The sequence below is a fragment of the Anabrus simplex genome, chromosome 2, assembly GCF_040414725.1.
Source record: "Anabrus simplex isolate iqAnaSimp1 chromosome 2, ASM4041472v1, whole genome shotgun sequence".
Lineage (NCBI taxonomy): Eukaryota > Metazoa > Arthropoda > Insecta > Orthoptera > Tettigoniidae > Anabrus > Anabrus simplex.
This window is the reverse complement of record NC_090266.1, coordinates 597,222,185-597,247,216: the sequence shown is the minus strand read 5'-3', so window position 1 is coordinate 597,247,216 and position 25,032 is coordinate 597,222,185. Positions and strand designations below refer to the sequence as shown.

Below are 25,032 nucleotides of genomic sequence, written 5' to 3'. Positions count from 1 at the left end.
CTCTCCGGTCTATCGCCTGATGACTGCACACTCTAGAATGAAAGCAAACGAATACTACATGAATCAAGCATTATAGTACCTTTGAAAGTAGCAGATACTTATTTGAGTAACATCGAAACATCAGATTTACTCGCAGATGTTTCTTGAAGCAGACTTGATTCCAAATCCACCCATCATCCACCAGTATAACAGCGATGTCGAAGAAGTTCCAACATTCTACCCTACAATTCCAGAAAAATTCTAATTGTCTTCACCGGGAGAATCCCAAAATCTTACAAGGAGTTTGCCCGTCAAGAAGCTTCCGGACATGATCTCATTCATAACAGAGCCTTGGCGGACCTCACCCGAAAAGCACCATCGTTCCTTACATCTATATTCAGTTCTTTTCTTCGTCTAGGACACTTTCCAGGCACATGGAAACACGCAGAATTAGTTACAATTCACTACCTTGGGGAACCTTCGTTAGTGCCAACGAGCTACCGACCAATAAATTTACTATGAACTTTATCCAACGAACGCGTAAGTAACTTCATAGAGAAAACATTTCTCCACCCACGTCATCAGTTTGGCTTCCGTCGGAGGTATTAGACTACTCACCAGCTACCACGTGTATTCGGGAGATAGTAGGTTCGAATCCCACTGTCGGCAGCCCTGAAAATGGTTTTCCGTGGTTTCCCATTTCACACCAGGCAAATGCTGGAGCTGTACCTCAATTAAGGCCACGGCCGCTTCCTTCCCACTCCTAGCCCTTTCCTGTCCCATCGTCGCCATAAGACCTATCTGTGTCGGTGCGACGTAAAGCAACTAGCAAAAAAAAAAAGCTACCACGTATTACGGAACGTGTCGCACGAGGTTTCGAGCTCAGGTATCACACTATTGCTGCATTCGTAGATTTTACAAAAGCATTTGATAAGTTTTGGCACAAGGTCGTCTATATGAGTTGTAATAAATTGGGATCCCATATTACGTACATCGGATCATGTACACCTTCTTGAGCCAGCGTACCTTTAGCGTACGCATCAACTCCACGAATTCAACACCTCGGTTCTTCAAGGCCGGTGTCCTCAAGGTTCTATTTTCTTTTGTCCGCCATTCTTTAACATTTATGTATGCTCTATTCCATTGCCTCCATTCACCAAGATCACAATTTATGCAGATGATACCGCTGTTTTCATATCATACCGTGACATTTTAACTGCCACTCGCCGCCTACAAGATTTCTTGAAAAATATATCAGCTTCCTTAGAGGACTGGAGAATTTCACTGAATGTACCGAAATGTGAAACGATGATATTCACTCTTCGACGTCCACTATCTCCACCTCCAATATTTGTGAATGGAACGACCATACCATGGCCACCTAATGACAAGGCAGTTTAAGTACCTAGGAGTATTCCTTGCCCGTCGTTTAACATGAGCATGCCATATAAATAAGAAATTAAATCTATCTTATGAAAAACTACAACGTAATTAAATTAGTCTTTCCTAAGCAGAACATTGTCCTTCGAATGTGAATCTATTATTTGTCAACATCTCTCTGCTGCGTCCTCGATTCACCTACGCCTGCTCAGCCAGGGAAGGGGCGGCTCGAATCACTATCAGACGACTACAATCATTCCTAAATAAAGTTCCTCCGTATCATCACCAATGCTCCTTCGCACGTTCGAAGGGAACAATTACATCGTGAACTGGAACACGTAGTCTCATGCAAACCAAGACGTTCTTCAAGAAGCTAAAAATATTGCCTGGTTCTGTGTTCTTCGGCCTTGGGAAACTGTCATCATTTCCACGCCGGGTTAAAAGTAGTCTTCTTCAATATATTTTACTTTCGCAAAGAAGATATCCAGTCATTGGTCTTGTAAATCCGTGTATTCATTTAAACTCGTGTGCTATTGCTTAGGTACTCACTTAATCAACTTCTAAGTCAATTAATAATAATTTATTCAATATGACGCATTTTACCGGAAAATGGTTAACCAGAAACTGAAAATTGGGTCATAACCTTGTGTTTGTGAACAATTGTATTTTTTGTCTGTCAGCTGTTGTCTGTTACTAAACTGTGCTCCCTTGTGCCGTTACAGAAGGGCGTATTGAAGGTCGACTTCAAATCACATCACTTGGAAGAGTTTGTTTTACCCTTGATTCTTAAGTAACAAGGTTTTTGGTTTTGTTTTCCTTGTCAACAGTTATTTGGGGTAGCATATACCTATGCTGAACGATTAAATCTATATACATATATATATTTTATGAAAACTAAAGTCAGTCAGTCCGGCCATTCTATCCGGTCGCTTTCCTTATTTTTTTAAAACTGAAAGGTATTCATGCACAGATTTGTCATCATGTACTATAAACCACTTAACCCGCCTTCCTCAAATTATTTGATTTTACAATTTTTTGTCTCTTTGAAGCAATCATAAATTTGGTTCTAATTGAGGTACGGAGTTCGTTTTGATCTAATAACACTCAGTGGATCAAGCTCTTTCATAGTAGCTCTTAACTATTCAAATTGGTTGATTCTGAGGAAAGTTATGAGTGCAGATTCAATTTGACGTCTCATTTCTTCAATATTTTTTCTCATTGAAGGAATCATATCTTTCGTTCTAATTGTTATAATTGAGCTACGCACTTCGCTTTGATCTAAAAACACCCAGTAAATCAATAGCTTTCTTCTGAGGTAATAAATACTTAAATTGGTAGATTCTGAGAAAAGTTATGAGTACATTGTCTCCATGACGAAGATTTTTGAAGGACTTTTTAACAGTTCGGCGCGTAGTGTCGTTCCAAGGAACGTTTAATTCCATTTCTTTGTGTGATGTATTTTTAAGTGTTCTTTTTGGACATAGTATTACATTCTATTAACACAGCTGATCATGTGCTTTATTTCATTAACTCGAAACTTTGCAAATACATCCGTGAGGATAGTAACGTACAACACCATACTTTGTACATTGCGGGCGGAGCCAGCGGGAAACTGCTAGTACTAGATTAACAAAAAATGCTATATATCACAAGAATGGATCAGGTAGTTGTATGTTTTAAAAATTGTTTATTTGTTCTTATTATAGTATCTTCCAGATGTTAACACCTTGTAGTGTTACTATTAATATGCCACAGCTGATTCCTCCCATACCCTTACCGAATTTAATTCACCATTATTTATCTCATCTTCAGCAGCTCCTCAACTGAGGTTGGCGTCGGAAAGGGTATCTGGCCTTAAAATATGTCATATAATTTCATACCACCTCATCCCCGACCCCGTGTCACGAAATGGGATCAAGGCATACGTCTTAGAGTTAAGCTGTATATTTGATGGTATTACGAGAATATAAATGCAAAAGTGAAGTGCACTTGCATGTATAGTTCTGCATTTGAATGAGTCTGCAAAATAGAAAATGCCTGAATTTTTACTTGGTAAACAGTTTTCCAAATTTATAGAATCTCTCTTAAAGTGTACTCTCAATTTCAGGGAGGTGTTTTTCCATTTACGTAGAAGTCACTTGCGCAACAGGGATTCAAATCGTGGCCACATTTTGAGAATCTGGGCATTATGTCTACTTCGTAGGAGTTTTTAAGGTCTACAGGAAATAACTATTCCCTATCATCTGTAAATATAATTATCACGAATGAAGAGTTTATTGGAGGTATTGAAGTAATCAGCCTCGCTTGGCCATTGAAAACTAGAACACTAAAACATACCTGAAAAAAAGAGAGTGAATTTATATTAACTGAGTTGACACCAAAAAAAGAATGGCTTCCTTCTCCATAAATGATTGCGAGAATGTACGACTTTTATCTGTTCAAAATGAAGTGCGCTTGAAGCCCTTTAGTATGAAAGTCATGGCGATTAGCGAGTTCTTCACAGAGAGTCGTCGAAGTGGTATTACATTCAAGTGCTGCGCGACTAGTTTCATAAATAACTCCCAACAGATGCGGTCCAGTGAGCTACAAATCGCCAGACTCATCCTCTCTTTGAAGCCTTTTGAAATGGTAATCCCAATGGGCAACCATCTGTGAATTCTGTGACTGTGTTACGTTCCCAGAGAAACTAGACTGTCAAGTGATTTGGATCGAACACCAGTCAGATGTTTTAAACATACAGTACGCCGATGTGTTGTGGCAACAGATGGTGCATACTAACTTCCTGCCGGCCTCTCTTGCTCTGTACGATTATCTTTCATTCTCCTTACAATGCAGGACCTGAGACGTGCCAAAGTCAGTTTTATACCTTTAGCAACTGGAGAGCTTCTGCGAATTCAAATATTTTATTTAGACTCATTAATATATTTATAGATATGTTAATTATTGTAGACTGATGACGTTTTGGTTAGTGGTTTAGCGTCGCACTAACACATCGGAGGGTTTCGGTGACACAAGGACGGGGAAGGGATAGAATTCGGAAGTTAGTTGCCGTAGACTTAAGTAAGGTACAGCCCCAGAAACTTTCTTGTGTGAAAATTGGATACAAAGGTAAAGCCATCTTCAGGGCTGCCACCGGTGAGATTCGAACCCACCATCTCCCGAATGCAACTTCACAGCTTCACGATCCTAAATGCACGGCCAACTTGCTCGATGAATGATGCTGATCTCGTTACAGCAGTTGCTAGTCATACTCTTCCCAACATCCTTGTGTTGACAGATAGTGTCAGGTAGTTAGAAGGATGAAGTCTGTGGTAGTTGATGGTGTCTATTGAGACAGATTCATGTCGTTGGTTTCCGCCACGTGAAATAATTCCTACGGGATACAATACCGACGTCTGTTGAGATTTACATCAAGATTAAATGATGTTAAATAATTAACTATAATAATTCGTATCTGTATTCGTATACATCTTTGATAGGTTAAGTGGCTCATAGAGTTCGCCCAAGCTGACGGGTTCGTCCCGGCTCATGTCGACAGATTGTGTGTGGTAATCAGTGGAGCGTAAAAAATTATCATTATTATTATTATTATTATTATTATTATTATTATCATTATTATCATTACAACAACGGCAATAATAATAATAATAATAATAATAATAATAATAATAATAATAATGATGATAATGGCGTTTCGCCTCCTAAGAGGCCTGGTGAAGGTCTCTTGAGATAACGACGTATAGGCGATCTGCTCATCAATGGGAATAGGGCCTTACCTATGATGAATTCTGATGCTGAAGACGTCTCTCTCTCTCTCTCTCTCTCTCTCTCTCTCTCACACACACACACACACACACACACACACACACACACACACACAGCCCCCGAGCCGTCGGAATTAACCAATGAAGGTTAAAGTCCCCGACCCAGCCGAGAATCGAACCCGGTACCCGCTGGACCAAAGCCCAACATGCTAACCCTTTATCCATGGACCCGGACATTATTATTATTATTATGATCACTATTATTATTATTATTATTATTATTATTATTATTATTATTATTATTATTATTATTATTATTGGCAACAGAGTTATTTGGGTAGGAGAACAATGTTGGCAGTGCAATTACCCTCGAGGAAATAACAGTCTATAATGAAGATGTATGTATTGAATCCTTTAAATGGTCATGTAGCTTAAAATTACCTCGGTTGAGTCGATGGTATGTACTAGTCGAATCTGCCATCTCAGTGTAGTTTACACCGCTACACAGGGGTAAAACGCTGCTAATTTCACGATTGAAATGGACTAAAGATATTGAATGTTTTAAATATTATTGGTTATGTTTTACATATATGTAATAATTATCGTGAACATTTGGAACTGGGAATCATGACGTGTTGTAATCACAATAAATACATCGATGAACAGTAGTACATTTATTATCATTACATCATTTAGAAGTTTGAAGGGTTAAATATATAACTACTACTGGAAAAAGTATACAGATTCTTGATTAAAAACCCCAACAATTTGTAGTAGTAGTAGTAGTAGTAGTAGTAGTAGTAGTAGTAGTAGTAGTAGTTGTAGTTGTTGTTGTAGAAATCACAAGATGTTCAGTCGTCATAGTCATAAGGAACACGGCTCATGCACATATTTAATGTATAAAAGATTGTCCCTCGTCTGCCGGGATGAGTGGCTCAGATCGTTCAGGCGCTAGCCTTTTGACTCAAACTTGGCGGGTTCGATCCTGGTTCAGTCCGGTGGCATTTGAAGGTGCCCAAGTACGTCAGCCTCATGTCGGTAGATTTACTGGTACGTAAAAGAACTCCTGCGGGACAAACTTCCGGCACATCGCGTCTCCGAAAACCCTAAAAGTAGTTAGTGGGACGTATAAACAAGTAATAATAATAATAATAATAATAATAATAATAATAATAATAATAATAATAATTCCCTCGTCTAGTGATATCTATTAACGATTTAAATACTGTTTCATAGATCAGTTCTACACATCATATACAACAAGTTTATGAAACATATCGAAATTGTACTCAGCTCCAGCTCTCAACATGAAATACTTGTTACTTTGGAATGTTAACGAAGCTGATTTCTTTTCTAAACTGTCCTCGTCATGGTGTCTGCGAAATCAATTCAGTTTGTTGGCGATCTAAAAGTAGAGTTGACTCTTTGCAAGGATATTACGAAAAAGTTTCGACCGTTGTTGCCTGGGAGTCTTTGGTTTCTGAATAAGCTATTTTGGAAAATTTCTTAACAGCTGTTAGCTGATCCTATGCTTCTCAAGAGAATTAGTTCTGTAAATTGCAGTAAGAGATTGCTTGTTAAATTCAGAACTAAGTTATGCTTTAAAAAGGGAAAATGAAACGATTTGCATGTCATATACACTGGCGAAAAATGAAATCCCAACATCGAGAAGACTTTAGTTTAGTTGAACACAATTTAGGCCAAACAGTTGTCTAGGTAACATATTTATTTGATTAATGTTTCCAGGTCACAGGTTCAAGTATACGCGAGAAGACATGCGGCATGGTATCACATTAATAACCTCTGTAGTCGCTACGATTTAGAATGCAAGCATGCATCGCTGGATTTGTCTTCCCATAATGTCCCATACGTCCTCAGTGGGCGAATGGTCTGGTGATCTCGCAGGGCAAAGCAACTGGTCGACACTCTGTAGAGGATGTTGGGTAACAGCAGCGGTATGAGGAGGAGCGTTATCCTCTTGGAGAAAACGCTCTTGAATACTGCGAATGAATGGCAGCACAAACGATTCAATCACCAGTCTGTCGTTGAAATTCACAGTCGAGATTCTTGAGATAATGATGAGAACGCTTCTGCAGTCAAAGGAAATCTCTCTCCCAGGCCATAACTTCCGGTATAGGTCCAGTGTGACGCCGCCGCAGACATATTTTTTCCAAGTGCTCACTTGGCCTCCTCCTTACCAACGTACGGCCAACACTGGTACCAAGACAGAAACGACTACCGCCTGAGAACACAACCTATCTCCACTCCGCCGTCAAATGATCACTAACTTGACACCACTGAAGTAGCAGATGGCATTGAATCGGAGTTACTGACCTGAACGCTACAGGACATCTGGCTCGGAGCTGCCGTGAAGTAATCGATTTGTTACAATTCGCTGTAACTGAACCTCTAACGGCTGTTGCAGATGCGCTACGCTCCACCACAGCTATGCGGTTAACACAGCGGTCTTCCCTTTCCATAATGGCCCGTGTACGGCCGGATCCTGGTCTTCTTGTTGCCAACACCGATGCACTGTGGATACAACCCTGCCAAGTCTTTCTACAACATCGTGGATAGAACATCCACCTTTCCGTAGCCCTATTAACACGGCCTCGTTCAAACTCAGTAACCTGCTGTCACTGCATGTTATGCCCAGTTGCATGACAATAGTTAGTATGCTGTCCTTTGGTCATGAGGGGTCCAGGGTTCAATTTCCGGCCGGTTCAGGGTTTTCAAACTTAATTGCTTAATTCATCTGGCTCTGGGGTGGGTGTTTGTGACATCTTCAACATTAAAGGTGATCTTAGGAAGGGCCCGAACTTCACAGTCATACACGTCGCCTATAGGTCGTCTACTAGAAAAAGACCTGCACCGGGCCTCCCCAGAGGCCATACGCCATAATACTATTGCCTTCGTTGTCTCCTTAAAGGCATGTTTGAATCACACCTACCTCACGTCTACACCGGACGATGACTAACGCACACGAAGTGCACATCGCATATTTGAAGCTAACTTGTTTCGCAAGGTCATAATGACACTACAAGCACCACTCTTCGTCGAATATCGTGCAAATTTGAACAGGTGTCATATTTTGGATGTGCAAACACGCCTTCCGAACACTGCTTCTTGGTGTTGGGATTTAATTTTAAGAACAGAATTCATATCCAATCATGCTGATTTTCAGAGACTCAAAAGTAGATAGCTTAGTTATGACTTAATGTAGGAAATATATTTTCCATAAATCTGAAAGGAATCATTGTATTACATTTAGGTCTGTTCATACCTTAGAAAGGCAACATATTGCTAATTTGGTTTTTATGTTCTTTTTGCAGTGTTGTCAACGTGGGGCCGAAGAATGGGACGAAAATTGGATCAGTTCCGCCGAGGTGAAGCAAAAGAGTCTCTCAATACCACAATTGCTCCACAAACAGGTGAAAGCATACGGAAGAAGCCACCTTGGCGCCTAGGACGCAGTACGGCGGAATCGAACAGTCGAAGAGACTCCGAACCAAACGCATGCCATTCACGTGAGCAATCACCATCACCACTGAAGAATTTCTTCTTCCGTATGGGTTCCACAGGAATGTTAAATTCAACCAAGAACCAGGTAGGGCCGTACCGAAATATTAAGGAAAATATAGCTGCGTTGGAGTCTACTCTACCAGGGGGAAACGTGCTCTTCAAGAGCTGTTCCACATCCCAACTTGCTACGGCCCATATGCGACGAGGAGAAGGCGAAGATTTCCCTCTTCCACAGAGTAATGGTAAATATATGGTCTCCAATTGTATCAAAGTGAGTGACGCCACCGATTCAAAAGCTCAAAGGCCAACGATTAACACTGAGCAAGATTATTTACCAGCAAAGGCTATGAGCTGTGACAACATTGCGAGTTTAGGAACAAGCTCTTCGCCTATAATATCAGGAACAAACAGACGAGGTCATTTTCCATATGCGTTTCTTCGATCGAAGCTTTCCGTACTTCCAGAAGAAAATGGTGGCAGTGTAATGAACCAGCATTATAGGAGAAGGATAAGGTCTAACAGAGAAAGTTTTTCTGATCAAAACACAGATTCATCTATGAACAGTTCAGCGAATGAAAGAGCATTTCGATTACGTGCAAATTCTGAAGAGTATGTACCGTCTGCGAGAATGGCGGAAGATATATTGTCACCTGTTCTTGAAGGAACTAGTACTTTAGGACGTAGACGGAAGGAACCTGCAGACATTCGCGTATTTAGACGTAGTTACCCATATCAACCAAATATGAGTCAGTCATTTACTACAGTTTCTTACCAAAGCAATGTTTCGAACACGGAAGGCGATAAGTCCCTGCTGCCAGTTAGTAATTATTATGTGAGTTCAAATGAATCCGGATACGACAGTGATGGCCCGCGACATGGGGAGGATCATTCAAATACCAAAGCTGAGGCAGGAGAACGATGTTCCACTGCAACAGACCAGGATGGTGACAGTGGTATCATGGCGAATGAAAGTTCTGACTCAGGTTCTATTCACGAATCCGATTTAGGACACATCGAGACTACAAACAAAATTTTATCCGAAATGAATGATATCACTCCATTACCCGTACGCTCCTCGACGCCAACAATCGAAGAATCTCCTCCCAAATCATCAACGTGGGTACGTCGCAGCAGGTATGCTAGGTCATCGAGTGCGTCTTCCCTTCAAATTCCGGGAGCTTCTAAAGAGTCGAACAGAAGCGTGGCTGATGACAGTGTCACTTGGGAACGAAAAGGATCTGGAGGTAGACTTCTACCAAAGCCACCTCGCCACTACTTTCAAGATATGAATTCTTCATGTGACGACATCTATCAAACAAAGCGACATCAGTTCTTAACGTCTCAGTTACTAGAAGTTCAGACATGTTCTGCAAGACCGGTTACTGTCCGTGAAGACAATGATGAAGCTGTTAAAGACACTGCTGAAGATCAGTCGTCTAAACGTGACAGTCTCAGTTGCAATGACTCTTATTTGAGAGAACGTTGTTCACCAACTCCATCTATACTCGACAACTCATCTGAAAGCCTGAATAGTATGCTTGCTAACAGTCCACAAAGTGAAACAATTTCCGTTAATATTAATACAAGTTATTCGAGGAGGAGTAGTTGCAGATCTCCCGTAACCTCACCAATGAGGGATCTGAGACAGCGAGATCCCTGCAGAAGAAGGTTTAGGCTTATTCGAATCATAAAGAATGGGATGGATGACAGTTTAGGTATTCACCTTGAGCAACAAACCCCAGAACCTCTACAACTACACCATCAGAGGGGAGTGATATGTCCAAATATCCGCTACGTCATCGCCAACATAGAGCCAGGTGGAATCGCCGAAAGGTAACATATTACTATACTTTCTTAGTTCATTCATGTAGGTAAATTAGTCAGTAACGAGGAATGCTGATGCTAGTGCCTCTTTGGGTTGCCCCACATTATGCTTACTTACATATATACGTACCCTGTCCAATCAAACTAAAAATTTCAAAGAATTAGCAGCTAACGTGCAGTTGTTGAAAGATGTCTTTCATTGCGCGTGGATGATCGAGTCGGGGGCAGAATGACAGGTGACTGTTTGGGAACTTGCACAGCTTGGTACTCGTTTAGGATATGTACATCTGGTCTGTGACATTCACTTATCCTCGCCCTCCTGTCAACTCCGACCTGGCATTTGGAAGAATCTACACCTCGCGATGCGTAACTTCGCTCCAGCCGTACACCCAGCAACTCGTCACGCATCACAATGACTGTCCTCGCTCCTCAGGTGGTGAATAACTGACGTCATCACTGCGTGTTCTACTCCCACTTGATTTTACCTTACACTCGAGATTTCCAGTGTAGTCTCTCGCCTTTACGTCCGTATATAAATACAAGCTTATGCAAGCTCTCATCAGTCCGCGTTTTAACTACGGTTGCTTGAGGGTGAGAGGCTTGCCGGTTTTAATGAAGACTGGTCCTCCTCAAACGTCTTTCTTCGTACTTATTCTACTGGAGGAGCGAAGAGAGAGGAAAGGCGAGACTGTACGCTGGATTGTTCTAGTACAAGGCAGACTCAAGAAGTAGGAGTAGAACAGGCAGTGATGACGTGAAGTATGCACACCAGCTGAGAAGCGAGAAAAGTCGGTGTGATGCGTGACGAGTTAGCAGGTGGACGGCTGGAGCGAAGTGTCCAGTAGCGAGACGTAGTTCCTTCCAAAACCAATTCAGAGCTTACAGGAGGGCGAGGGTAAGTGAATGTCACAGGTCATACATACACTGCACGGGAAAACTAATGATTGTGATTAAAATTGTATAATATGAAAGTCCAATGTGTTTTCAGGACATTTAAATACTTTTTCTCTCTATGTAGACATGTACACGGCTGTAGGTCTTTCAATGGGAGAAACACATTTCGCTGTTGAGAAAAACTATATGCCGAGGAAGTAAAAGTATATCTGCATCACATTCAAGAAAATATTCAGACAGTTTTACTGCTGACTGGAATAACTTGTATGAAAAAATACGGTACAGGAGATTGATTGATTGATTGATTGATTGATTGATTGATTGATTGATTGATTGATCCTATGGACCTATAAATATTGTAATCTATTTCACGCTCATTAGCCTTTCCTGCTTCTCTAGTAGCCAGTTATTACGATTTTCAAATGTCAGTTTATTAATAACTTCAATATTCTTGATTTTCATCGCTCGGCAAGTTCATACTCCTTGATAAATCTCCATTAATCCTTCTTGATATATGCTCGTCCCTCACGTGTTCGGATTACGTATGTAGTGATTTTGAAGATCATAATTTGTAGAAGTGCAAGGCCAGTGGTATTGCGCTATTGTGCGTACCTATTACCCGCAGGCCCCAGAATGAACCGGATATTTTAAACGTGGTCCGACGATTGAAAAGGTGTTCAATCGGCTTCGCAAGACCAACTGAGGGGGAAGTGTGAAAGGAGTGGCAGTGGATCTGGTCGAGAAGCCCAAGGAATACGGTTGAGAATGTCGTCAAGCTGACCACTTGACACTTAGTTACCTACAGCACTCGTCTTGACATTTAAAATAACTAATGGACTGTTACATCAGTGGCAGTTCCTTGCTTTCCTTTTAAAATATTCCTATTGCGTTGTCTGTTACTTTAACTAGCATGGAAATTCCCAAATTCCATTGGGATTCTTCTTTCATGAAATACCTTGAAGCGATTCTAGATTGTGTTTTACCGGTATTGAATAATACACGTGCATGATACAAAACCCAGAAGATTGTGATTTTATTTTCCATCATCACCATTACAATACTCTAGAGTAAACTCTTTTTGATCACTATCAACATATAAAACTCAAGTTCTCTACCTGCTGCATCACAATCTCAATCTTCAACATCCTCCCCGCCCGTGTCGGTCAGTTTGTAAGGAAACGACCAGTTGTACTGGGCTTGTGACCATGGAGTAGTAAGGAGTTGAAGAGTGACTGTTCGGATACTGTCATTTCGTCCTCGACGTAGTTCACAAACTCGGCCTCGTTTCCATACCAGTCCGGGTTTCAAGTCCTCTAGTAAAATAGTATGTCGTCTGTCCTTGGTTCAGTTCCTTTTCTGATCTGCTTCACTTCGTGATAACTCCTTAATTGAAGAAGGTATTACCATTTCCATTTTTGCTAAAAAATGTTCGATGAACTTCCATCTCTCTCTGTATAACTTAGTCGAATATTGGTTGGTGTCAGGTTCTAGTTTACTTGAAAAGTATGTCAAACTTTCTCCTTTCAGGAAGTGTGAAGGTGTTAAGAACTCGGAGTTACTGTCACCTACACTAATGGGGTGCGTATTTTTAGTGGCCTCGATGACGACCAAAATAGTATTTAGTCCTTCCTCGTCTACATGAGCTCGTCCCGAGTGTCTTCCTGAGGCACATCTTAGTGGAACGGTACGCTAAATTTCCACGTACTGTGACATTTGAGTTTTTACTCTTTAATCTTCTAGCAGTTTTTGGAGTTAGGATACTTCACAGTTGGCGGCCTTAAACGCTCAAGCATTGTTTGAGGACATGATGTACGGAAGGTCACGTCTTCCTACGAAGCGCTGAAAGGCCAGTAGGAATTTATCAATTGACAAGATAGTTGTAAGCGCAAGAAGGATGGCTCTCGTTGTGGTACTGGTAAACAGCACGATGCAGCATCGTTTCTGAACAGCTCTGACCCTTACGAGCAATGCGTCTGCATAATCTACTCAAGAAACTGTGAATGGTCGTCGAAACTTTACAAGATCCGTTTGATATATTTACAATCTGCTTTACGTCGCACCGACACAGATAGGTGTTACGGCGACGATGGGAGAGGATAGGGCTAGGAGTGGAAAGGAAGCGGCCGTGTCCTTGATAAAGAAACAGCCCCAGCATTTGCCTGGTGTGAAGAAAGATGCATTTTAAAGGAGCTTCTATCTTTTCACATCCCTTGGATGTATTATCCTACAGGGATGGCATGAGCAAATGACCTTAATTCCTTGCGTACCCTTCAAAATCCAGAATTCAAAACGTAATTTTGATACGACAGCACGAAATCCCATATAATGACGTCTCACGTATATTTCTTATATCAATAGTTCATTGATATCTTTGAAGACATTAAGAAGTAGGGTTTTTCTGTCGTTCTCGGAGAGATCTGCAATTGAAGTCTTTCACCACGTCGAATCAGGTTGTCTTCTAGGAGTGGATGGAATCATGCAATCTTAGATGTAGTCTGTACGGATTCCTTTCGTATCGGGGCTGTAAACTAAGTACTGAAAATGCCTCCCGATTTTGGCGTATCCAGTAGAGCCAAGCAACGTCTACTTCTGTGGTTGTCGAATGCTTCGAGTACTGCACCCTTATCCGTGTCACTTCGACGAAACGCAGAATTTTTCAAGTGATATGTATCAGCTTCTAATAGGGAATGTATAGTGCAATATGTATCAGTGATAGACTAGCACCGATTATAAGGACTTGAGTGGTTGTCTTCTTGGATTCTGGTAGTGATACTTCCTGACCCGAGGTTTCTGTGGCCAAGGAGTTGGTGCGGCAAGCCATTGTGGTCCATCATACAAATTCAGATCTGTCGCTTGATTTGACGCATCAAGAGGTCCGCGGGGTTGTCTTCACTGGGTCAACATCGACATTGGACCTGCATCAGATTATCTTGGATTTCCTTCACGCAGTTGCAGACTAATCTCTACCAGCGTTTTGGATCACTCCCTATACTGACGAGGGCAACAATAGAATCGGTCCATTGAGTAGCTCGAGTGCTGTCAAATCTTGTCGATTGGCAGAAATATTTCAAGAGGCAGGACCTATCAAAGTGACCAGAAAATCTGGTCGAGATACTGGAATCGTTTTGACTGCAATCAATCTGCTTTCGCTGCAGATGAAATTTATTTATGTGTTATCGTCGGTTACTTCAGAATGCGGCACCAGGTGCTCTCTCTGAAGCAATACGGAACATACGGGTGTTCTTAGCCTTTCATATCTGATTAGGACATACCAGTCCATCTCATGACTTTTATAAGTGATAGCTTGTTGATGCTTGAGATCCAAAGCTGTCATTTCAAGAATCTCTTCTGGGGACGAATCGCATCCTACAATATACCTCGACACCAAGTATTCTGAAGGATAAATTGTCCAACAATTGAGATGGGGGAGAGTAAACCATGAGGGTCGTAAAATCTTGCTGTTCCTTGTAGGAGCTGACGTTTCGTAGCAGGATCACAAGGTAGATTTTCAGTAATTTCCCGATGATCGATAAACACACAGTCCTACTCTTCATTCACTCTTATGCCTAGTACTCCGGTTTCTTGGTTGATACGGGCTGAGTGACTCAGACGGTTGAGAAGATGGTCTTCTGACCCCAACTTGGTAGGTTTGATCCTGGCTCAGTCCGGTGGTATTTGAAGGTGCTCAAATGTGTCAGCCCCGTGTCTGTAGATTTACTGGCACGTAAAAGAACTGCTTCGGGACTAAATTCCAACATCTTTGCGTCTCCGAAAGCCGTCAAAAGTAGTTACTGGGGCGTAAAACCAATAACATTACTATCTTACGTCTCGTCTCCATGAATGCCATATATTCTTTAAGTTTTTCAGAGTTCGTTGTTCATTTAGCCATTGGTAGTATCTGTCTGAGCAGAGAGTTCACTTCGTAATATAAGCTTATGGCCCCATTGTCGTAGTTAGCATCAACAACAAAGGCCTCCATAAATGTGCTCTGATCTAAGAGTTCTGCATCTGTGAAGAACGTGCTACTGAACGTTGTTTCGAATTCATGTAGAGTGTCAGAATGACCGGACTGCACGTGGGGCCAAACAGAAGAAGCGTGAAACTGCAGAAGTCACTGTCATTTGCTATTTTCCTGTTACCATGGACATGATAACAGAAACATCTAGTTAAGTCACTGTCTGTCTCATGTAGGTGTAATTACAGGTAACCTTGGGTTTCTTCCCCAACTATTGCTTTTCGATAGGTGCGAAAGCGGATTATCGTTGGCATAATTTCAGGAAGGAGGTCGGGACCTTCTTCCTGAGCGTCGTTAAGGGATGGTGAATCTCCCTCATTTGACGAAGTCGAAAACAATCCTCCAATTGGTTATTCCTCTCCCTCTTGACGGCATGGTATGGCAGGTATAAAACATCGCTTAGATCATCTTCCGCAGCAGTCATTTCAAGTGTCCCTTCTCACTCTAATCCATCATTTTCGAATCGTACATTTCTCAAAAATCATCTTTTTCATGAGGAATACTTCCAAGTGATCGTTATACTTTACAGTGTGCTCCATGTGCTCTGTCAGAAGCATCACGGATCACATGGTTATGCGTAGCTTTTGATATCTGATTAGGACATACCAATCCATCTCGTGACGTTTATGAGCGATAGCTTATTGATTCTTGAGATCCAACGGACACTTCAATTTTTTTCCGACGACATTTAGTTTGATCTTTTGCACGAAGCTTTTTCTGATGAATATTGAATGACTTCCAGCGTCTAAAATACACCGTATATGTTGATTGCATTGATCTTACCGACCGATACAGCTTCTCGTTGGTCTCCTACACACAGAAATTTGGTGTGAATTCTTGCACTTGGAGTAAAGTCTCTTTCTGTAAAATCTCGAAAGCTATGGACTCGTCTAAGGAAAAGGACCCATCTGTTTGCATTCTTCAATTTTCAGTTCCCGCCTTATGGTTCGTTATTCTTGGACAGGCTTTACCCCAGTGACCTCGATCCTCGCGTAAAACGCAATGCAGTTTTGTGACTTGTTTCGTGTTCCTCCCCTTCAGCTTGATAGGTCCGGCATTAACATGAAAAAGGCTGCCGGTTGAATATTGGTCGTTAGCGGCCAATCACATCGTATCTTCGGTGTAGTCAAGGCACACTCCAATTCTTTCGAAAGTTCAATAAAACCGGAGATTCTGCTTTCTGGTATTCCCAACCTCTTGGCGTTAAGAATCCATCGGCGACAGAGGTCGTCGGGGAATGTGCGAATAATTTTAGGGGCTAACAGTCTTCCATAGATTTATACATCTTCACTTCGTGCTGTCAGCGCTTGAACCCATCGGTGGCAGTCGATATACGTGGCATTTAGAATATGGAGTCTGCCGGAATGTGCAGATTGCAGATGCTCCAAGAAATCCAGGTGGGACAGACAATCCTATCTTTATTCTCGTAACGGGACTGCAGAATCTTCTTCACGTTTTCGTAAGTATCGACCGTTAACAATATCCCGCCCACCATTTGTTTGTGTTCGCCGTCGCTGTATTCTCGAAGGAATACATGTTTGTTTGTCGCAGTTACCACTGAGTACTTGTCCACCGAAGCTTCGAATTGGTCCAAGAGACGTGGTCATGCTTCTATAGCTCTTGAGGTAAAACTACACGATTTGACAGACAGACACAGACTGTTATATCTTCCAATATTCGGTCTGCCCTTCAATGGAGCTACATTTCTCACCCTCGTTTGTTACCTGTTACCATTAAACTATTGTTGAAGACACTTTGAGGAGTGTAAGGTAAAGACTTCCACTTTCCACACCCTCGGCATTAAGGTGGATAGCGTGCTTAACTCTATGCTCAGTCGCTTTTATCCCCAGGAATTAGCCAGATACTAATTTTTGATGTAGGTTGAGCGATCTCAGGACCATACGCCTCTCCATAAATGGAAGTCTCGTTCCTCAATTTTTCGTCTTTCTTATCGGGAATCGAATCGACGTCCCTCTGGGTGAACCGAGCACAACTTTGCCACCTCGGCTAGGCAGCCTCCTTGAATTCAACCAATACCAAACCTTCTAGGGCTGATTTTATTTGCCACTGAGGTAGTTAATAATGTTTCCATTCCAATTACATGACCACCAAAGGCATTTGATGTCAATTACCTTTAAAATATGTTGTCCGGAATGGATAAGCTTCATCGGTAGTTACATCAATAATTTTCTAAATCACTTCCTCAATAATTTGTAGCGTTATTCGGGCAGAAGGTCATATCTCACAACGCTCTTCCTATCCGTTATCTGCCTTAAGACTGGACACGCCACCCAGCCACATATGGATATGTCATTGCCGTCCATCAGAACAGTTTTCGTTGTATTCATTTTCGTATGCGAATGTGTAAAGGAAAATGAACCTTAGTATATTATTCAGTAGGAGTGCGTAAATCAGTCGTGCAAACATACATTTCGAGAGTGCGGTACGGTAAGGCTCATTTTACTTTCCACGTAAGCATGGGGAAATGAACACAACGTAAATTGTTCCGATGGACTGCATATCCATATGTAGCTTGGAGGCGCGACCCGTCTTAACGAAAATAATGGATACGAAGAGCATTGTGAGATAAGACCTTTAGCCCGAATAGCGACGAATTACCTTTTGCTAATTAAAATAAAAAGCCTGTTTCCAGTCATTCGACCGGGTCAGAAATGAAATGAATGAAGCCCCCATCTAGCGGCGAGAATATGAATTGTGCCGGCTGACGAAGCCTGTCGCACCCCTCTGGGGCAATGATAAATGACTGACATATAAAATGAAGTGTTAATGGAGAGTGTTGCTGGAATGGCAGATGGCAGGGGAAAATCGGAGTAATCGAAGGAAAACCTGTCCCGTCTCCGCTTTATCGAGCACAAATCTCACATGGAGTGACCGAGATATGAACCACGGTGACGAGCGATGTGAGGTCGGCGGGCTGCCGCCTGAGCCACGGAGGGTTCAATTTTGGCTAATAACTTACACAATTATACTACTGTATATTACCCACTTTTATCACCATAAATGGTCCGGCTCCATGGCTAAATGGTTAGCGTGCTGGCCTTTGGTCTCAGGGGTCCCTGATTCGATTCCCAGCAGGGTCAAGAATTTTAACCATAAATGGTTAATTTCGCTAGCAAGGGGGCTGGGTGTACGCGTCGTCTTCATCATTTCATCCTCATCCCGACGCGCAGGTCGCCTACGGGAGTCAAATAAAAAGGCCTGCATCTGGCGAGCCCAACTTGTCCTCGGACACTTCCGGCACTAAAAGCCATACGCCATTTTATTTCATCACCATAAAAGGAAAACTCTTACCATTATTATTATTATTATTATTATTATTATTATTATTATTATTATTATTATTATTATTATTATTATTATTATTATTCATTAACTATTATTTCCTTTTGTTTACAGAGATGGCCGCCTCCTGGTTGGTGACGAAATCGTTAACGTGAATGGGCGTCTTCTGCGCGGTGTACCCACTTTGGAGGACGCACAGAAGCTTCTCGGGCGATGTGTACCGTCATCTCCATCCGCCAACGGAGTTGAAGTTGAACTAGTCATTGCACGTGATGAAGAACGTCCGGATGTGGTGACTCCCAAGTCTCCTCTTTTGCTCAGGGGTCCTCGAAATGCTATGTCTTTTGAAGAACGTAACTTATATGCAATACCTGCCATTCCCGTGCGAGAACGCTCAAAAAGTCACGAGATCAATCGAGCCCTCCACCATGTTATGACGGGTGTTCCTTTTACTTGTCAACCTACCGTGGATGAAGATAAAGTATCTGAGAACATAGGACACACAGTACTACCAACACTGTCATCCGTACTTCCAAATAAGGAAGATATATCTCTGCTTCAAAGTGCAGCTAACCCTAACCCACACGAAAATAGAGTTTCCGTTGGCAGACACAGTTTCAGCGCTATCATAAACGCTTCGAGGCAGGAGCATATTCCTTTATTGCAGAGAACGTATAGTGAATCTGCAGAGTCGAAGTCACCAATGGGTGAAATTGTTGACGACGTCTTTGATCATACGGCGGCCATGGCTGTTCTTTCACCCCTTACTGAACACAAAGATTTGTCAGAAAGCCCCCAAGTCAAGGACATTTTCCTCAAATTGAATAGCGAGTTGTCATCTAGAGATCAGAGAAATGTGTTGGTCACAAGTCCCGGTAGGTTCATGCCAACAGGGCGACCTACACAACAGCAATTTCTTTCTGCAGCAATTGTTCCCATGACCATCCACACCGTAGTGTTCGAGAAGGGGCCTGGCAAGAAGTCTTTGGGATTCAGCATTGTTGGAGGCAGAGACTCACCAAGAGGACACATGGGAATCTTCGTGAAAACTATTTTTCCCAATGGTCAGGCTGCAGAGACCGGCAGTCTTCTCGAGGGTGTGTATATTTGTGATTTTTTGTATTTTTACAATTTGCTTTACGTCGCACTGACGCATATCTCTATTTTGGGCCTATTCTTATCTGCATTTTGCAAGAAACCCCAACATAAAATGGTTGATTTTTCTGTAAATCTGGACTCGGAAGGCTGAGTGGCTCAGACGGTAGGCGGTGAGCTCAAGTCGTCAGCCGTATTTGAAAGTTCTCAAACCGAGCTCGACAGCTGCAGTCGCTTAAGTGCGGCCAGTATCCAGTAATCGGGGGATAGTGGGTTCGAACCCCACTATCGGCAGCCCTGAAGATGGTTTTCCGTGTTTTCCCATTTTCACACCAGGCAAATGCCGGGGCTGTACCGTAATTACGGCCACGGCCGCTTCCTTCCAATTCCTAGGCCTTCCCTATCCCATCGTCGCTTGTCGGTAGGTTTACAGGCGCTTAAAAGAACCCTATTAGTAGTTAGTAGAGCGCGAAACCGTTAAAGTTATTATTATTATTATTATTATTATTATTATTATTATTATTATTATTATTATTATTATGATTATTATTAAATTACGGCATATATTTCCTTTACGTCGCACCGACACAGACAGGTCTTAAGGCGGCAATGGAATACGAAAGTGCTAGGACTGAGACGAAGCGACTGTGGCCTTAATGAAGTTACAGCATTTTCAGCATTTATCTGGTCGGAATATGGGAAACCACGGAATACCATCTTCAGGGCTACCGACAGTGGGGTTCGAACACACTATTTCCTGCATGGAAGCTGATAAGTACGTGATCAAGCCGCGTAGCCACTCGCTCGGAATACATTTCCTTCCAAAACTTCTTACGGGTTGAGAATTCAGTCGGAAAACTGGTTGGATTTGCTACAATTTCACCCAGAGGCTGCACTGAAGGGGCGTACTAACGATATGAGGAATGGGATAGTTCCCAGTCTTTTTCTTCAGTGTGTGTCAGAATTTGATGTTACATGCGAGCCCGCCAAGCCCACTGAGTTGTATGCACCAACAAACCTTAAAAATGATACTTTCACACCATTCATCACAGGGACTAGCTGAGAAACGAGATTTTACTAGCGTCGCTCATACCTTGTGTAGTTTTATCATGTCAAAGGTGGAGGTCGGGCTAAGACAAATCGATGAATATAACGAAGTTGTTTTCGCTCATATCCGAAGATATAGGCCTACTGCACGAATATGCCATCAGAGATGAATCTGGGTAATATCCTTCCTTAGTATTTTATAACTTTGCTAATTGCTTTACGTCGCACCAACACAGATAGGTCTTATGGCGACGATAGGACAGGGAAGGGCCAGGAGTGAGAAGGAAGCGGCCGTGGCCTTAATTAAGGTACAGTCCCAGCATTTGCCTGGTGTGAAAATGGAAAACCACGGAAAAACATTTTCAGGGCTGCCGACAGTGGGGTTCGAACCTACTATCTCCCGAATACTGGATACTGGCCGCACTTAAGCGACTGCAGCTATCGAGCTCGGTATATTTTATAAGTAAGGGGCAGATTTTAATGACTTAAAAAAATCTTCGAAATATGAAAGCAAAAATGACCCAAAAATCTGTAATATACAGTATGAGCGAAAAAAAAGGGAAAAAATATAACCTCACATTATAATTGATTAATTTAGCCCTCTAAATGAACATTTGCGAGTTTAGTTTGTTACATTCATTTTCTGATAATCACAAAATTCGATTTTTATCTTCGGATATAGCAGCACACATATCCTGAAAATTCAAGAAATAATTAGCAACGGATGATGACCTGATAAAGTATTTAACTAGTTCTGAATCGGCAAATTTCTATAAAAGTGACGATGCAAATACCCAAAGCTGATCTTAGTATTTCTTTCCGGCAGTGAAATTGCACTGGGTGATCATTTGCATTTTCAAATTGTCCAACTCGATGCCCCTTCGGTAGTCATACAGAATGTTTCTCTACCTGGAGAAACTCCGCTCGATGTCACACAATGTCTTGGGGGCAAAATTGAACAAGGTTATGTCCGCCGGAGAAAACTGCTGCTGAAAATCCCCAAATTGGTGTCCACGAAGAATTTCAATTACCTTACAAAGCATAGAATGACCTTCATTTGAGGAGACCCCTCTTCGCAGTTTTTCAGAAAATTTCTCAGCCCCTTCACCCTTCCTTTTCTTAAAATCACACTAAATGTTCTTCAAAATATCCAACCTGTCGCTTAGTGGAGGTTCCACAGTTTCAAGACGAGTGATTGCTCTTGGTATCACACAGAAATTCGATGATATGAACGCCAAATTTCCGACCAAGCTGGCAGAAAAAAAATTGCACAATCCTGACGGATGATGAATCCCAAGGATCAAATTCCTGAACAACCGTCTTGAAGGAATCATAATCACTGCAGTAATATTAAACAGCGTAGAGCCAAGTTCCCCAACGAGTAAGGACAGGCTGAGGTGGAATAGGTAGAGTAGGAGCAGTCTGTATCAATTTTAGAACTCAAAGGGGAGCCTTAGGAATATTTTCTTGCTATTTGCAATTAACCTATTTCAGGGCAGTCGGTCCAAACCTCTTCGGCCTCTCTATGCAAAGCATTGGCAAGGCACGTTACGTGGACCATTTTCGGATAAAGTGGATTTAGTTCTTTGGCTGCCTTCTTCATGTACGGGGCGGCATTAGTTTTTATTTTTTTGCTATGGGCTTTACGTCGCACCGACACAGATAGGTCTTTTGGCGACGATGGGATAGGAAAGGCCTAGGAGTTGGAAGGAAGCGGCCGTGGCCTTAATTAAGGTACAGCCCCAGCATTTGCCTGGTGTGAAAATGGGATACCACGGAAAACCATTTTCAGGGCTGCCGATAGTGGGATTCGAACCTACTATCTCCCGGATGCAAGCTCACAGCCGCGCGCCTCTACGCGCACGGCCAACTCGCCCGGTGCGGCATTAGTTAATCGAAGTAGTATGTTGTTTCTTTTTACCCCATCTGGCCACAGTAACTTCATAGCTTCATCAAACAGCACTGTAATGGATGAATGATGTACATTGTATAAAACCGCACACGTCAGGAGAAACACATTACCGGACTTGTCATCTTTCAGAATGCCAATAATTACGTTAGCTACGTACCTCCCATTTACGTCAGTTGTTTCGTCCAATGAAACCCATATCTTGTGGATGAGAACTTCAGATCTTATCTTCTTTAAAACACCTTCACAGAGGCTCGAGGTATAAATTTTTTTCAACGTTGATTCATTGGGAATAGGTTGACTGGTATACTTCTCTGAGAAGGCCCTGAAGCTGGTAGTGTTCAGTTTTTAAAGGGAATATTTGAAGTAACCATCATCCTGCAGAGATCCTTACAGAATTCCGATCTGATGTGTTGTAACCGTTTCCTCTCGTCAAGACACTTGGGGAGATGAAAGTTATTATCTTGGGACACATGAATATTAAATAAACTATTTGTGGCTTGCCCGCAAATTGCCACGCAAATAGAAACAATTAACATTCCATGGTTCCCCATTTCTCTATGTAATGTTTGGGCGCCATGGTTACAGTTTTAAATAAAACTGTAAACCAAAATTTATATTTACTAGCATAGAGACTTATACTTATATCACGGGGGTAGGATTTTAAATAATTAACCATTAAGTATCGCTTAAGAAAGAAAATTAACGCAATATAAAATACAAATGAATTTATTATACAAAAAAATGAGATGAATCGGAAAAGTTTCCTTAAAGCGTGGAGGAATTTATAATTTACTGAATTTACTATTGCTTGCTTTATCTAATTGAAGCTCACCAATTGCAGCTTCCGTTGAAGTCATCTGGTTTCCGTGGTTACTCGTTCTCTTCTTCGCGATGTAGACTTTGCTCCATGGACATCCTTCCTTCCTTCTCTGATATGGTACGGGCTATCTGGACTAACACTCCCTGCTTGCCTAGTCTTTAAATTAGATATTGGCCCTATACTTGTAAAAACTGATCAGCGTTGATCGTATGAGGAGAAAATTCAGAGATATGATTTTTTCCATATTAGTAGAAATCTCAATCCAACTGAGCTATGCTATTTATACGGTACAGCCTTGTACCAAAATTCCGTAGACTTGAACTAAACATAGTTCTTCGTCCACAATATTTACTGAATATCACACAAGCCATAAGCTTGTTTCGTTTCTCGTAGATCCGATAACATAACCGAAGCGACAACACATAGTACAAAAGTAACTATGTCGCGGAGCGACCACACACTGTTTCAAAAATCAAATCACCTCGTTCAAAGTAGATGTTCACAGTAGAAGTACTAATGATGGAGTACCCGTAGTTATGTCGTAAGGTCGTAAGGTCCCGTTCTCGTGTTGAGAATCAGTATATATCCGGGCTCACCCCCACTCTTGGTAACAGTTCAATCTCAAAACTCATATACAACGAAGTATCTGATTCGATAGATCGAAGTATCAACTCCCCTTCTCTTCTTCCTCGACAAGTCCAGAAGGCGTGGCGATGATTTAGCTGACCAGCTTGCAAGCCTCGCGCACGGGTCGCTGTTTACTAGCCTTGGTCTTAAAATAAACCCATGACTCACGCAAAATCCCAAGCTTCAAGAATAACCCTCCGTATACACAAACATGAGATGAAATGAAAAAAACTATGTCTCAACATATTGACCGTATTTACAACATAATGAATTCTTATCCTGCATAATATAATAATTTAAATAATAAAACGATGTTATCATATATACAATATGATTCCAAAAAGCCTTGATTACAAATGATTGACGTTGAATAAATATGTTATTACAAATAATTGCCGATGGCGGATAAACTTGATATCAAATGATATCGCGTAAAATGATATTATATTAAATTAGTAGGGCTGGAGAAGCCTGGACGGTTACAGTGTGACGGAGCAGTAGCTGCACATAAGACCCTTTCAAAAAGCAAACGCTGCCTATTCTCTGCCGCGGAAGATTTTATTCAGTACTTCTGATGTTTAGTTGTAGTGCAGTGTTTTTGCACATTAAAACGTTTCTGAGCATATACCCTCACTTTTCATAGTTTACAATATAAAATAACACCATCACTACTAAAATTCTGCTCTCCAAGTTCCTTAATAAACTGCTTTAATTTCACACTCTATGAACACTTCGGTTTAGGCATGTTGAAACTACACTGAAGAAGTGGTCTCAAAACAACAAACAAGACAGTCCTCTATTTTCTAGGAAACAGAAATACCAGTTCATTACCTACGTTTGAACACCAAAT

General features: G+C 41.7%; 1 protein-coding gene across 4 annotated transcripts in view; it reads left to right on the top strand.

Moving 5' to 3' along the window:
- Positions 1-25,032, top strand: part of LOC136862937 (uncharacterized) — a 636,984-nt gene that overhangs the window by 578,062 nt on the left and 33,890 nt on the right. For all 4 annotated transcript variants that reach the window (XM_067139226.2, XM_068225819.1, XM_067139227.2 and 1 more), the window contains 2 exons: positions 8,456-10,478; positions 18,796-19,778. In XM_067139226.2, the coding sequence (XP_066995327.2) occupies positions 8,456-10,478; positions 18,796-19,778 (3,006 nt within the window). The remainder of the gene's footprint in view (positions 1-8,455; positions 10,479-18,795; positions 19,779-25,032) is intronic.